The sequence below is a fragment of the Mastigoproctus giganteus genome, chromosome 8 (assembly GCF_048544385.1).
Source record: "Mastigoproctus giganteus isolate SK-2022 chromosome 8, ASM4854438v1, whole genome shotgun sequence".
Taxonomy (NCBI): domain Eukaryota; kingdom Metazoa; phylum Arthropoda; class Arachnida; order Uropygi; family Thelyphonidae; genus Mastigoproctus; species Mastigoproctus giganteus.
In genome coordinates this window covers 176,251,048-176,264,057 of record NC_143582.1, presented here as the reverse complement: position 1 = coordinate 176,264,057, position 13,010 = coordinate 176,251,048, and the positions used below count along the sequence as shown (strand labels likewise).

At 36.2% G+C, this 13,010-nt stretch overlaps 1 protein-coding gene across 1 annotated transcript in view; it reads right to left on the bottom strand.

The window, feature by feature from the left end:
• LOC150082029 (rho guanine nucleotide exchange factor 17-like) overlaps positions 1–13,010 on the bottom strand; it is an 862,761-nt gene that overhangs the window by 305,530 nt on the left and 544,221 nt on the right. The window contains exons 10-12 of the mRNA XM_090380403.1: positions 9,605–9,714; positions 2,215–2,274; positions 224–312 (exon numbers count right to left, since the gene is read on the bottom strand). Of these exons, the coding sequence (XP_090236529.1) occupies positions 224–312; positions 2,215–2,274; positions 9,605–9,714 (259 nt within the window). The remainder of the gene's footprint in view (positions 1–223; positions 313–2,214; positions 2,275–9,604; positions 9,715–13,010) is intronic.

Here is a 13,010-nt window from a genome sequence, read left to right as displayed (position 1 = left end):
GTAAAGCTATTTAATATCCTTAGCACCCTAAGCTAAGGCAAACTTGTACTTTGCTCTGATGCTGAAATGAAGTTTGAAAGAATGAACAGTTATCTGTTAATTCTCTAAAGTGTATAAACAAAGTTATTTTGTAACTTTAACAAATATTTTCTTTCAACCATAAGAGTAACAAAGAGTAACAATTTTGTTTTTAATTACAACAATCCAAAATAATTTTACATACTTTTGTATATGTCTAAATTGTCCAGAGAGAACCTCATGAGCAATTTGAATTTGTTCATCTCAAGAGGCCCAATCATTGCTGGAGAACTTCTGTCAAATAAAGAAATAACTTTTAAAATTTAGAATATAAATTCCCATTCAACTTTAATGACTATCAATACACCATAAATAGAAAAAAACTTCTATTAAAATGAAGTAATTTTTCTTCTTTATATTAAAGTTTCAACATATTTCCTTGTACAATACGTTCATAAGCAGAGACTGGAAATTTGCTATAGTGAAACATCAGCCAAATTCTTGCTAATTAAAATCACAGTAGCTTCCAAAAACCAGTCACAAATAGCAGTATTATAACCATATTCTAAAAACAAAAATGGCAAAAATACCATCTCCTGCTAGGAGATAAAATAAACAGCTTCTATCCATACATTTAATCTAGTTTCAGTCTCAACACAGCATAGTATAAATAGAGTAGATTTGATAATGCATGTTTTTTGCCCTTCACTTTCGAATTCTATATTTAAAAACAAATTCCAAAATGAATTTAAAATGTCACCATTAGATGAGCTGTACTTGAAGACATGAGGCAAGAGATTCATATACAGAGATATTCATATAGGTAGAACTGCTTAATGTGATCGCTTTGGGACTCAGATAAATTGATAATAACTGATTGATAAAATAATTGATGAAACAAAAATACAGATGTTGAGGGTTGTTTATTGGTGCAGAGTGTAAATGTGTGCATATAAAGGTGTATATGCACAGAAAGAAAAACATTAAAATCAAGCAACATAACATGCTTTGTTATGACTGTCCACTATTTCTTCAAGAGAGTCATCAGTAAAGATTTCCAGAAACATTATGACAGAAACTGTCATAATGTTTCTGGAAATCTAGGCAAACTATTAAAAACAAATAAAAAAAAATATTAAAATCAATAAGATCAAGAATTAAAAAAGGGTTAATGCTCTATTGTGAAACAGTCAGAATAGTGGTAGTAGTAGTACTGATACAGTACATTATTTTCAGAGTAACAACACTGACAACCATACTAACTATATGAAGCAACAGCAGCAGCAGTCACACAACATTTCTGATTTCAAGAACAAATTAGCAGGTTACAGAATCAGTTCTATGCACATTTGGAAACCATGATAAGACAAAAAAAAAAAAAAAAAAAAGAAAAAGAAAGAAAGAAGGGAAAAGACAAAACATAAGTGTGCTGATTAGAATTCATAAAAGTTGCTGTTGTTTAGGGTTTATTGGAGCTTCAGCAACTAAAGCTATAATGTACCAAAACATGGTCATAAAAAAGGGAAGATTGATATTTCAGTGACCTAAGGGGTTAGGTCACTACATCAAGATGTATAGAAATTGACATATGTAGAAAAAAATTAATAAAACATTAACTTTTAAATACGTGTAAAAATATTTAAATAACTAAACATTGCTGAAAAATTGACGTTGTCGGATAAAATCTGACTGAGTGTATAAGGCTGTCAGATTGCTAAAAGCAGTAAAATATAAATGTCGTTCATGCCAGTAAAGTGGGCACTCGGATAAAATGTGTCATATGGTTAAAAAAGTGTCACATTGCTCAAACATAGGAGAGTCATCCACCCTCAGCAGGAATGAATGAGTAAGATGGTTGTGTCCTATGTGGAGGCGAGCTAGAACAATTTCCTCTCAGAGGTTCCTGCATAGACTCGACTGCCATGGTTTAATTACAGGCTTTATCTGATAGAGCTTTTTCATGACCTGCCCATGCCAAGATTATTGCCACTGGGAGAGTAATCTTCTGCGTATTAATTGACTGTAGTCTGCATAGGGGATATAACATCAACCAAATGATAATATTATATGTGATCACAATAAGCAGCATGCACTGTATTTAGTTTTTAGAATATAATAATAATACCCAAGATTTGTTGAAGTCTTAAGAATATTTTAGAAAATTAAATTATGTAAGTCAATAACAAGATACCCAACTCAATAATCCTGCCCTGCTTTGATGATGTTTCAATTCCTGTTTGGAAATCATTATCAAGTCTAAAGAAAAGGGAGGAAAAAAGAGGAATAGAGAAATTGAGATAATTATTACAATTTAAATGTGTGTGAAAATTTTTCAAAGAAATTTATGTTTAGATAAAACTAAGAGTATAATTCTAAATGGTTAAAGAAGAAGTCATGAAATATATGAAAATGTATGAAGAAATTACCAACTTATCCAAGACTGGAAAGAGACTGCCCGTGTGTAAAGCGACCATCTGAAAATGAAGCCAGAGAAGAATGTTAAGTAACAGAAAAAAAAAAAAAGATTGCACTGGTTATGCAAGGAGGGGATCATGGGAAGGACAGAAGTAGCTGGACAAAGATTATAACAAGGGGAATAAAATATGAACTGATATGCAATGAATAAGGCGAGGTGAGGAGATTAACACAACATGAAGACTACCATGGATTAACACAATGCTTGAAGGAACCAGATGGATGTGCATAATGGCATATTATAGATATAAGCTAAATATGAATCAGTAATATCAGATACAAAGTGGAACATTAATGTATAATTACTTGACTAATACGATTCTCTAGAACTATAGAAAACTGATAATGGATAAACAAAATATGTGAAACTGCCAAGTATAAGGTGACTTGTGAACAGGTTAAATAATTCTGAAAAATAAAATAAAGTTTTAAACAGTAAAACCAGTTTACTAAAATCATACAAAGATGATATAATTACAATATATTATACATGCCTGCCATTCATCTAAACATTAATAACACATGATTCAGATATTATTTTATCTTATCCTCTAAAAGACAGAAGTCAGAGAATTTTCTAACAGGTGACAGTTGGTCTGCTGGTTTTACTTTTGACTCCTGCAGGAGAACTTTCAAGTGTTTTCTTGTTGAGATATAGTTAGACTGTGATCCTACATATCAGATTAGTTGGCATGATACACCATCATCTGCTGACCTTTTGGAGAAGTTTGGGTTTGATTCTCATCAGTGACTAGAGGAAGTTCTAAAGTCCTCATCAATTGAGATTGTAGGTAATCTATGGTATAGGGAGTAGGATTTTCTTCCCTGTGAGTTATTTTGGGCTTTTCAGCATGCCCAATATGTAAATCAGCCTGTGAACAAATACATACATACAAACACAAATATGAACAACAAGCACCAATGCCTTTAAAATAATTTTAATTTGTAATCTGAGTTGTCAGTCATGCTTATTGTTTGTTTGTGAGTATTTCCATTGGTATTATGAATAACAAAGATGTTCAGTCATAAGCTATACTATATGAGGCTGAAATGTCAAAGTAGTTTCAGAAAAGAAAAGGCTCTATGTTATAATAGTCACCCGTGATAAGAGTGACAGCTGTACTGAGATTCCTTATTCATATGCAGAGAGGCCACATATTAATAGGGAGATGGAAGGCTGTCTGTCATGCCACCTGATGCTATGGAAATTTTATAAGAAATGTTTGACAGTAAGTTGGTGGTGGCAGCAGACATACCAAAAGACAATCTTTTGTGACACTAAGTACAAGCATACGATGTGAATGAATTCAATGCATATTCTTGCTAGAGTGACTTCTTTGTACCAATTCATACAGAAACTTGACTTCTACTGCTGTAGGTTCTATTTTATTTGCAGCAGTTTATTACTTGTTTGTTGCCAGATTTATGAATATGGAGTGGTATATGTCAATTTGGTGATAACAGTCTGTAATCAGAATATGGGACTTTATATGGTAGGAGGTTTGAACATGTATTTTTTTCTGCTTGATTGGCACATTCATTTTTGGATACCAGCACCTGTATTCCAATGGATTACAAGTGCTATAATCCAATGATATTTATCATACTTGAGCCATGTCGTTGAAGCCTGAATATGATGTAGTATGAGATGAGTCAGAGTGTGCTTTCTGTGGAAGACTTTGATTATACTAAATGAGTCTATATGTATTATGTTTTAAATAAAGGAATATTTTCAATGTATTCCAACTCATTAGTATGGCAAATGGCTCACATGACCAGCTATCTCATTCAGCTGGAATAGCAAAACAGATGGGCGGCCTCAACCAAAGGTGAGGTTACGTGAAAATTTGTGCCATATACAGAAAAAATTTACACGAAATTTACCAACTTGGTTTCAACTGGGACTGGCACCTACTTTTCTCCTAACAGGTCACGGCCCTTTCAACAGGAAACTTGCCACACTGGTTCCATATCATGCATCAGTGCCCACAATATGAGGACCTGTGGAATGCTTATAACCAGATTGACCTTCATCCAGCAAAATCAGGAGCAATACCTCCTAGATTACTATAAGGAATACATTAGCATTCGCATTAGTAGAGGCATTTGATGCAAGAAAGCAAGCTTATGCAGCATCAGCCAAAAAAAAAAAAAAAACAACTTCCACTTCACCCCTCTGTTCGTTCAAAATACCTGTCCAGCTGAGCCTTAAACTTATTTAGGCTATCAACCTCCACCACAAGGGATGGAAGTCTGTTCCACCAACCAACCACCCGCTGGCTAAAGGCAAATTTCCACACGTCTATCCTACATCTGTCTTTCCTCAATTTGAATTTATGCCCTCTCAGGTGATTTTTCTGAGCTAGAGGAAGAATCCCATCAGCATTGAGCATGCTTAAACCATTCAAGGCTTTATACAACTCTATCAGATCACCTCGCTGGTGCCTAGTCTCCAGACACTGTAATTTGTGTACATTCAAGACATTTTCACAAGAAGAAAAACTGAGAATGCATCACTGAATCACCAAAGAAATGTAGCAGAGCAGTGCCCTCAAACAACTGACACCACAAACAAGACACCTGGGACCTGATGAGACAACCTGCCCAGCAGCTGCACTGTTGACGAAAGGGGCTATCATGCATGTCAAATAATACAAGGACGAGACTCACTAGTCTTATGAAAGACTCCATCATTGTACCTGACACCACCAACAAGGACCATACCTGCAGCCTTGCTGTGATAGCCACTTGGCGATCTGTACCCCACCCTTGCAAGAGGAAGAGTCAGATCTCTGACCCCCTCCTTGGCATTCTCCCTACTAGAGAAAAAAAGTGGTCAGTGAGGCATGGGCATGCCCCACTGACCACTGCAGGGGTCACCTCACCCATCGATCCCTTACTTCTACTTCTCCCCCAGCTTTCAGTCCCCCCCCCTGTCAACTTACACCGCTTATGCCCCACACATCAAAATTAAAACATCAAAATCAAATGCTTCATCTTTTTGTACTATTCACTTTCAGCGTACAACCCTCACAGAGTTTTTTTTTTTATAGGTCCTAACCACTGAAATCTCAAGAAATTAGGTGGCAGGACCTGCCAGAGTAAAATCTAAAACTGGTGTACTGGTCAACCTCTGGCCTTTACAGCATACTGTATCACATGACAATAAAAACTATGCGGAGATGGGGGAAACTCCGTTTTACCCTAAACACACTTTACACTTTATAGTATTTTTATACATATCATTGAAGCTTAGACTGATAATGGTACTAGTTTTTGTAGCTATATATCAGCTGGTTTATTTATTTAAATAGATTATCCAGAGTAGTGATCTGTTAGGCTTTGAATTTTCACAGCATAGTTTAACAGTAGCATTTGTCTGCAGAGATTTAGTGCTGGCTCACTGGACTCCTCATAAAGGCCTTGTACAAGTGAAGCTCTACAAGGCACCTAGAGTAATTCAGGAAGCACAATGATGATGAGACCAAGCCACTTTATAACACATGGTCTACCTGAGCTGCAGACAGTGGGTGGGGGTCCATAAGTCTAGCCTCAATGAGTGTGTGTTGTGTGATAGCTATTGGCACAAGAGTAGCATAGGCTATAATGCACCTAGCCTAGGTTAGAAGAGTTTTGTGCTTCAACATTTTTCACCACTCTTGATGTGGTTTAGAAGAAAGCCAAGGTTCTGCTTTATAATCATATAGCTTCTCTATACATGGTATACTATTAATTTTATATGTTTTGGGAGTATCTAATTAACTTAAGGAAAAAGAAAGTAGTTAATATTAGGTCAGTCATCTAAAATTATTTTAAGCATTAGGTTGTTTTGTGCATTCATTATTGTTTTAAACGCTCTTAGACATTCTCTACTAAATCTTGGACAGTTCACCATGTATTGATGCACAGTTGGAACTTGACAGTTTTGACAATTAGGAGGGTTCTCACCTCTGAGTACGTAAGAGGGAGTCATATATGTATGCCCGATTCACAATCGGGCAAGGGTAACTTCTTTGACTCTGCTGGAATGGAAGCTAGTAGCCCACGGTCGATGTGTTTGTTTAATTTCATGAAGTTTGTTGTTTGTCTGATCTTGCCAGTGTTGTTGTCATTGTTTTGAACTGCTTTGGTGGATTAAAGACTTGTAATCTGTATATGGTATTGAGTGAAAGGCATAATCAGAGGTGGCAGTTTCTCTTGCTGCTTTATCTGCTTTTTCATTTCCAGTTATTCCTTTGTGGCCTGGGATCCAGCAGAATCTGATATTGTGATTTCTTTGCAATAGCACTGATACTGAATACCGGGCCTGTTGTGAAACTGGGTATGTGATATGGTATTATCATTCTGCAAGGCGATAAGAGAACTAAGCCAGTCAGTGAAAATTATGCTGTTTGCTATCTGTTTAAGTTTAGCTTGGTTTACAGCCATCAAAATGGCTTGTAATTCAGAAGTAAAAATACTGCATTCTTTTGGGAATTGTTGAATGAGGGTGTTATTTTCAAAATGAATTGCCGCTCCTACACAAGTATCTGTTTTTGACCCATCAGTATATAAGAAAGTATGATGTGCATATTTGCCTTTGTATGCTGCACATAGCTGCTGGTAGTTTGTTCTCGGTAGGGTTGTTTTCCCCCAGGAAATACATGTCATATATGGGTTGAACTATACTCCAGGGTGGAATGGTTTGTGCAATCGTAGTAGCTATGTTGTCATTAAGTTCTCAGCTTAGGAAGAGCTTTTTTTTTTTTTTTTTGGCTGATACTGTATAAGCTTGCTTTCTTGCATCATATGCCTCTGCTAATGCTAATATTGACAGGTCAATATTAGGTCGAGTCATTCTTGGATGGGCTTGGTATATGCTTTCCCAGTTAGATGAAAGCAGAAAGTCTCTATTTGGATGATCATTGATAGATTTTATCTTGACAAAACAAGTTATGTTGTTTAAGCTGTAGTGAAGTTTCATGGGCTTCTGCATAAAGGTGTATAGGTGAAGTTCAGAAAGCTCCAAATGCTATATGGAATGCACTGTGGTGTATAGGGATCTAACCATCTCAGTGCACTTGGTTTCACTGAGTTGTAAACAGCTACTCCATAGTCTAGCTTGGAACGAATTTTTGCTCGATAAAGTTTAAGAAATGTATATTGGTCTGCTCTCCAAGTTGTCAGGGAAAAAACTTTGAATATGTTTAATTTCTTGAGACACGAAAGTGAGTTGTTTAATGTGTTCAAGGATGTTAGTTTCTTATCCAAGAAAAGTCCTAAGAATCTTATGCTTGGTACCACTGTGATCACATGTCCCTCAAGTTTCACTTCAGGATCAAGGTGTAGGTTTTGTTTTCTACAGAAGTGTATACATGCAGTTTTTTGTGTGAAAACCCGGAAACCATTTGTTTAAATGCATTTGTTTATTGTTCCTTGTAGCTGCCATTTTATACTTTGCATATTCTGAAAGTGAATGGAAATACTGAAATCATCAATATGCTCCATTATGGTATTTATTTTAATAGCAAAAAAGGGTAGTGCTAAGCACAGACCCTTGAAGCATGCCTGCTTCTTGGGTGAAAACCTCTGAAAGGGTAGTCTGCGGCCTAACTTGAATCCTGTGTGAAAAATGTCCTGTGTTATAAGAAATTTTGGATATATTTAGGAAGATGTCCACAAAACCCAAGGAAGTATAGGTTTTGAAGGTTTCCATAATGCCATGCCATAATATAAGCTTTTTCTATATCAAAACAAATCATGACGTGCACTGTTTTCTAATTTTATAAGTAGGTCTAGTGTTGAGCGATTTTTCCTGAAACCATGTTGTGCTGGATCGAAAGGATTATTACCATTCAAATACCATGTTACCATTCAAATACCATGTTAAATACTATTATAAGAAATCTGGTGGCTATGCGTACTGTAACTGCTTCAAGGGCCATGTTTAGTAGGACAGTATAGCAAGGAATACGAGAATTTACTAGTATTGTCATGCCATCTGCTACTCTGTCTTTTCGATATGCCATATAGTTCTTTATTGAGACAGAGACTTGAGGTCTGAGATAGGTTTCTTGTCGGCAAAGACACAGCAGGGCATGCTGTTCAATCAGATCAGGTATATCATGTATATTAGTGTGGAATCCTCTGCAGTTCCATTGGATTAGTTTTCATTATTTGGTTTTGGGGAAAGTTCCAGACTGTTTCCGAGAAGGTGCTTTACACTTTTCAAACTTAGGTTTTTCCTTTGGAAAATGTGCTTTACTGGTAACCACTGTAAATTGGAGGTAAGGAAGGCTTAGGATGTCCTGCTGATGACATCTGAAACAATTGCTTGTTGAGATAGGGAGGTCATAATCTCATTGTATAAAGCAACTGTAAAATAACACTTGGAATATTGTTTTCAATATTCCAAGTGTTATTTGGAATATTTTTTTTTTCCTAATATTCAATATTAGGAAAAAAAAAAAAAGGCATCACGCTTCTTTAAAGGGTCCAAGAAGGTAACCCACTTGGTGAAATAATTAAAAGGTTATCCATATAAAAAAGACTTTGAATATGTGCACAACAGAGCTTGAAAACCAGGCACCTTAGGGAAGATCTGACTCAGATTTATAAGGCTCTGACAGGGGACAGTAAAATGAATGAATGCAAACTGTTAACCATTATAAATGATTCCAGAACTAGGGGCCATAAATCCAAATTAGGATGAACAAGGTTTAGACTAGAATTGCAGGGTCTTTTTTTTTTTTTTTTTTTTTTTTTGAACCCTAGCAAGTTTTTAATTACTGAAATAAGTTATTTTTGTGGGTAGTTCAGGATGACAGCATGCATAAATTCATAGGTCAGATTGATAGTTATTTACATTAAGAGAGCAGTGCAGAAAAGGTTTATTTTTTTATATATATATTTATTTTTTATTTCTCTTACTTTTTTTAATATTTTTTATTAAGTTATTTATTTTATTTTTTTTGCCTAGCATAGTAAAACCTTGTGGCTTCCTTGCACTATACGGCTAATATTAATACTAGTAAACAAAAGAAACATACAAAAAAATAAAATAAATACTAATAAATACCACAATGAATCATTATAAAAGTTTTTAATTAATGACAAAGCTGATTTTACTTACACAGATGAGGAAGTTTTGCGCATTGTTCCACTCCTCCTCTTAATGGTAGTAATGAGCAAAAGATCAGAAAAAAGGAAAAGGCACCTTTCCTTCTTAGTGCCCAGCCCACCCTAATAAGTGAAAACAAATAAGCTTAGGAAGCCAAATATAAAAATTATGACACTGAAATCAAAGAATAACCTTATTCATATTTACTGCTGGATTAAAATAAAGAAAACTACAATAAAAATTTTCTAAAGACGTTATTTTTTAAATATGAATATATAGTGTGTGTGCGAGCACACACAAAAGGTCAAGGCACCTCCGTAGCCAGGTGGGCAGGAGCAGCAGTGCGTAGCACACGCTTCTTGATTAGACCGGGGTTCAAGCCCGTGACCACCAAATACAGAGGATGCGGAAAGGTCAGGGAATGACCACCGCATATCCCCGGAGCAATATGTACTTAGTTGTTAATGCTCCTAAAAAAAAAATAACAAATAACAAAAGGACAATTTTTTTCTATTGTTGTAGTGGTTTCATGACACAAGGGAACTATAGTCAACAAGTGTCATTCATATATTACCCGTATTTAAGAAAAGAAATATGTAAATGTTAATTTTATCACTTTATATTTGATCAGAGTCAATTTTCTTAACATAATTGTAAAACTCATTCATATTGGCCTGATCTCCAGATATCTGAAACAATTTTAATGAATATTGCACCTAGGATTGATTAAAAAGGCACTTTTCTGATAGAAGTAGTTATTATTGGTGACTGTTGTCAGGGAGAATATATTTTGCAAAAAGGATACGTGGAACAGGACCAGGGGTATGTCTGCTAGGGGCAAAAGCTGATGATGCTGTAGAGCAGATATCATCTTTTAAGAGCACAAAAGGTGATACTGTTGTGCACGTTGGCACTGGTGACCTTAAGAGTAAGAGATGTGCAGATTTACTTAACAAGTACGGGTCAATGCTGAAAAAAAAGTTGCGAGTTAGGGTTAATTTTGAAAGTGTCTGCAATTCTGCACAGACACGATGGGAGGGAGTATATGATGAGAGCCTTTTCAATCAATTTGGCCCGGAGAAAGGTTCTGCAAGGCTCACAGGGTAGAATTTTTTCAGCATGGTCAGTGCTTGCTAACAAGAGAGACTGCTTCTACAGGGATGGGATACACTTAAATAGAAAGGATGCAAGAATATTTGTTGATGCTATCAAGGCAGTGTTATTAGGTGGGTCAGAAAACTGCTAGCTTGGAGGGATACACAGATTAATAGATTAACAATAGCTGCTGGCAGAGGTGAAGGTGATTCTTGCACTGCTTCTATTGGAATCAGCAGCAGAGCAGTTTCCCCCAGCAACTAGAGAGCAAATTACTGAAGATTTCAAGAGCTGCTGGAAGTCATCATGGAACAAGTAAATACATGGGCTGTGTTAGAGTAACTAAGAATAAGAACAGGTGCATGTATACTTGCCTGTACACCGATGCTAGGAGTATAGTAAATAAATTTGATGAATTTGAAGTGCTGATCAAGACATCAAAGGCAGATATTGTTGGGATATCAGAGACATGGTGTCACATGGATATAAGCAATGCAGAATTGGAATTGGGGGAGTACAATGTGACAGAAAGGATAGACAGGGTAGGAAGGGAGGAGGGGTTGTGCTGTTAGTTAAGAAACACATAAAATCTAAATCATTCAGTTGATATGGGTGGACAGCGCAACGTTGAGTCTGTTTGGTGTGACATAAACACTGGGAAAGGGATAATGAGAATAGGAGTGTGTTATAGGCCTAATGACTCTGATGAGAACAACAACCAGCTGTACAGAGAAACAGAGTGGGCCAGTAAATCAGAATGTCTTGCAATGAGGGATTTTAACCTTCAAAATAGTAATTGGAACTTGTGGTTTGGTCACTCGCACACTAGCAAAACTTTTGTGGATTTATTGGAGGATTATTTTCTAAAGCAACCAGAGGGGGTAATACTCTTGATCTGATTATCAGCAGTGATTATTCATGCATTAAGAATTTGCAGATGAAGGAATCACTAGGTGAAGTGATCACAGTGTACTGATGTAGAATTTACACTGGTGTTCAAAGAAAGTGCAACACCCAGGAACCCCCGGGAGCTCAAATCTGGTGAGTATGGGCCTGGATGGATATCACCATTCTTATCTTTCTTGGTGATTCCCTTCTACTTTTCTCTCTCTCTCTGGGTAAATTCAGAAAATTTTTTTTTTGCCTGGTGCAGCATAAGCCTCAGGCTTCCTTGCACCCTATGACTAATAATAATAATAATTTCACATTTCTAACCCTTCTTTGCGATGGTATGTTACATTAATGACTACTATCACAAATAGAAATATAAACAAAAGATATTTATTAATAGTTAGGAAAAGCTTTTGACAGGCGCTCTCAAAATATTCCAAAAGGAGCATTTGCAAACTGTATACCACAGTTTTAGGAAAAATGACAATTATGGCTGAAATGTTATCAGAAGTCCTCAATTTGCTTTAGCTTATCATTTTAAATGGAAAACAAAATGAAAAAAAAACTAATATTTAGTTGAACCGCCCTGATGGCTGCAGCACACCGTTGAGGCACTGACAAGTTCAATTTCTGAAGATAATCAACTGATAGTTCTAGTTCGAAACACGAATTATGGCTTCATGAAGTTCACAAAGGGTCTTTGGTTTCTTTCTTTCTGGCAACTGCAGATTCCACACGATGCCAACAGTTCTCTATACGATTCAGGTCCAAGCTGTTTCCTGGCCAACTAAGAGTTATGGACTGTTCTTCCAACCATTTTTTTACCTGTAACAAATGTTAGCAGACATTACTGTCAAACCTTTAATGCAGAAATAAAGCTAAAGTAAATACAGAAGTGCCTACTTACACTTTTCACCCATTGACAAGTAGCAGAGTCATCCTGAAAGATGCAGTTACTTGGCAGGTTGAAATGGTTTCTAATGGTTGGCAGCAATTTGCCTTCCAATATATCCAGGTATCCATTGGCATTTATGGAACCTTTATAAACTGCAGGTGATACAAAATGCACCCCCATATCATTTGGCTGGTAGAGAATTTCACTGTAGACAGCATACAGTCTGAATAGTATTCTTCACCATGTCTACAGTGAATCGTTTGTCTCCCATCATAGTCATGCAGGTTGACTTTCTTCTCATCTGAGAAAATAACTGACTTGCACTGCTCGGGGGTCCATTTGACATGCTCCTTACACCAAATTAATTTGACCTTTTTCATTTTTGTGTGAGGAGGAGCTTCTCCTTAGGACAACGGGATACAAGTCCAGTTTTGAAGAGATGTATTCTGACTGTTACTGAACTTGCTACCATTCTTGTATACTCTTCCCATTCTCTTTTCTGCTCAGACGAAGAAGCTTTACGGTTTTTAATGCATA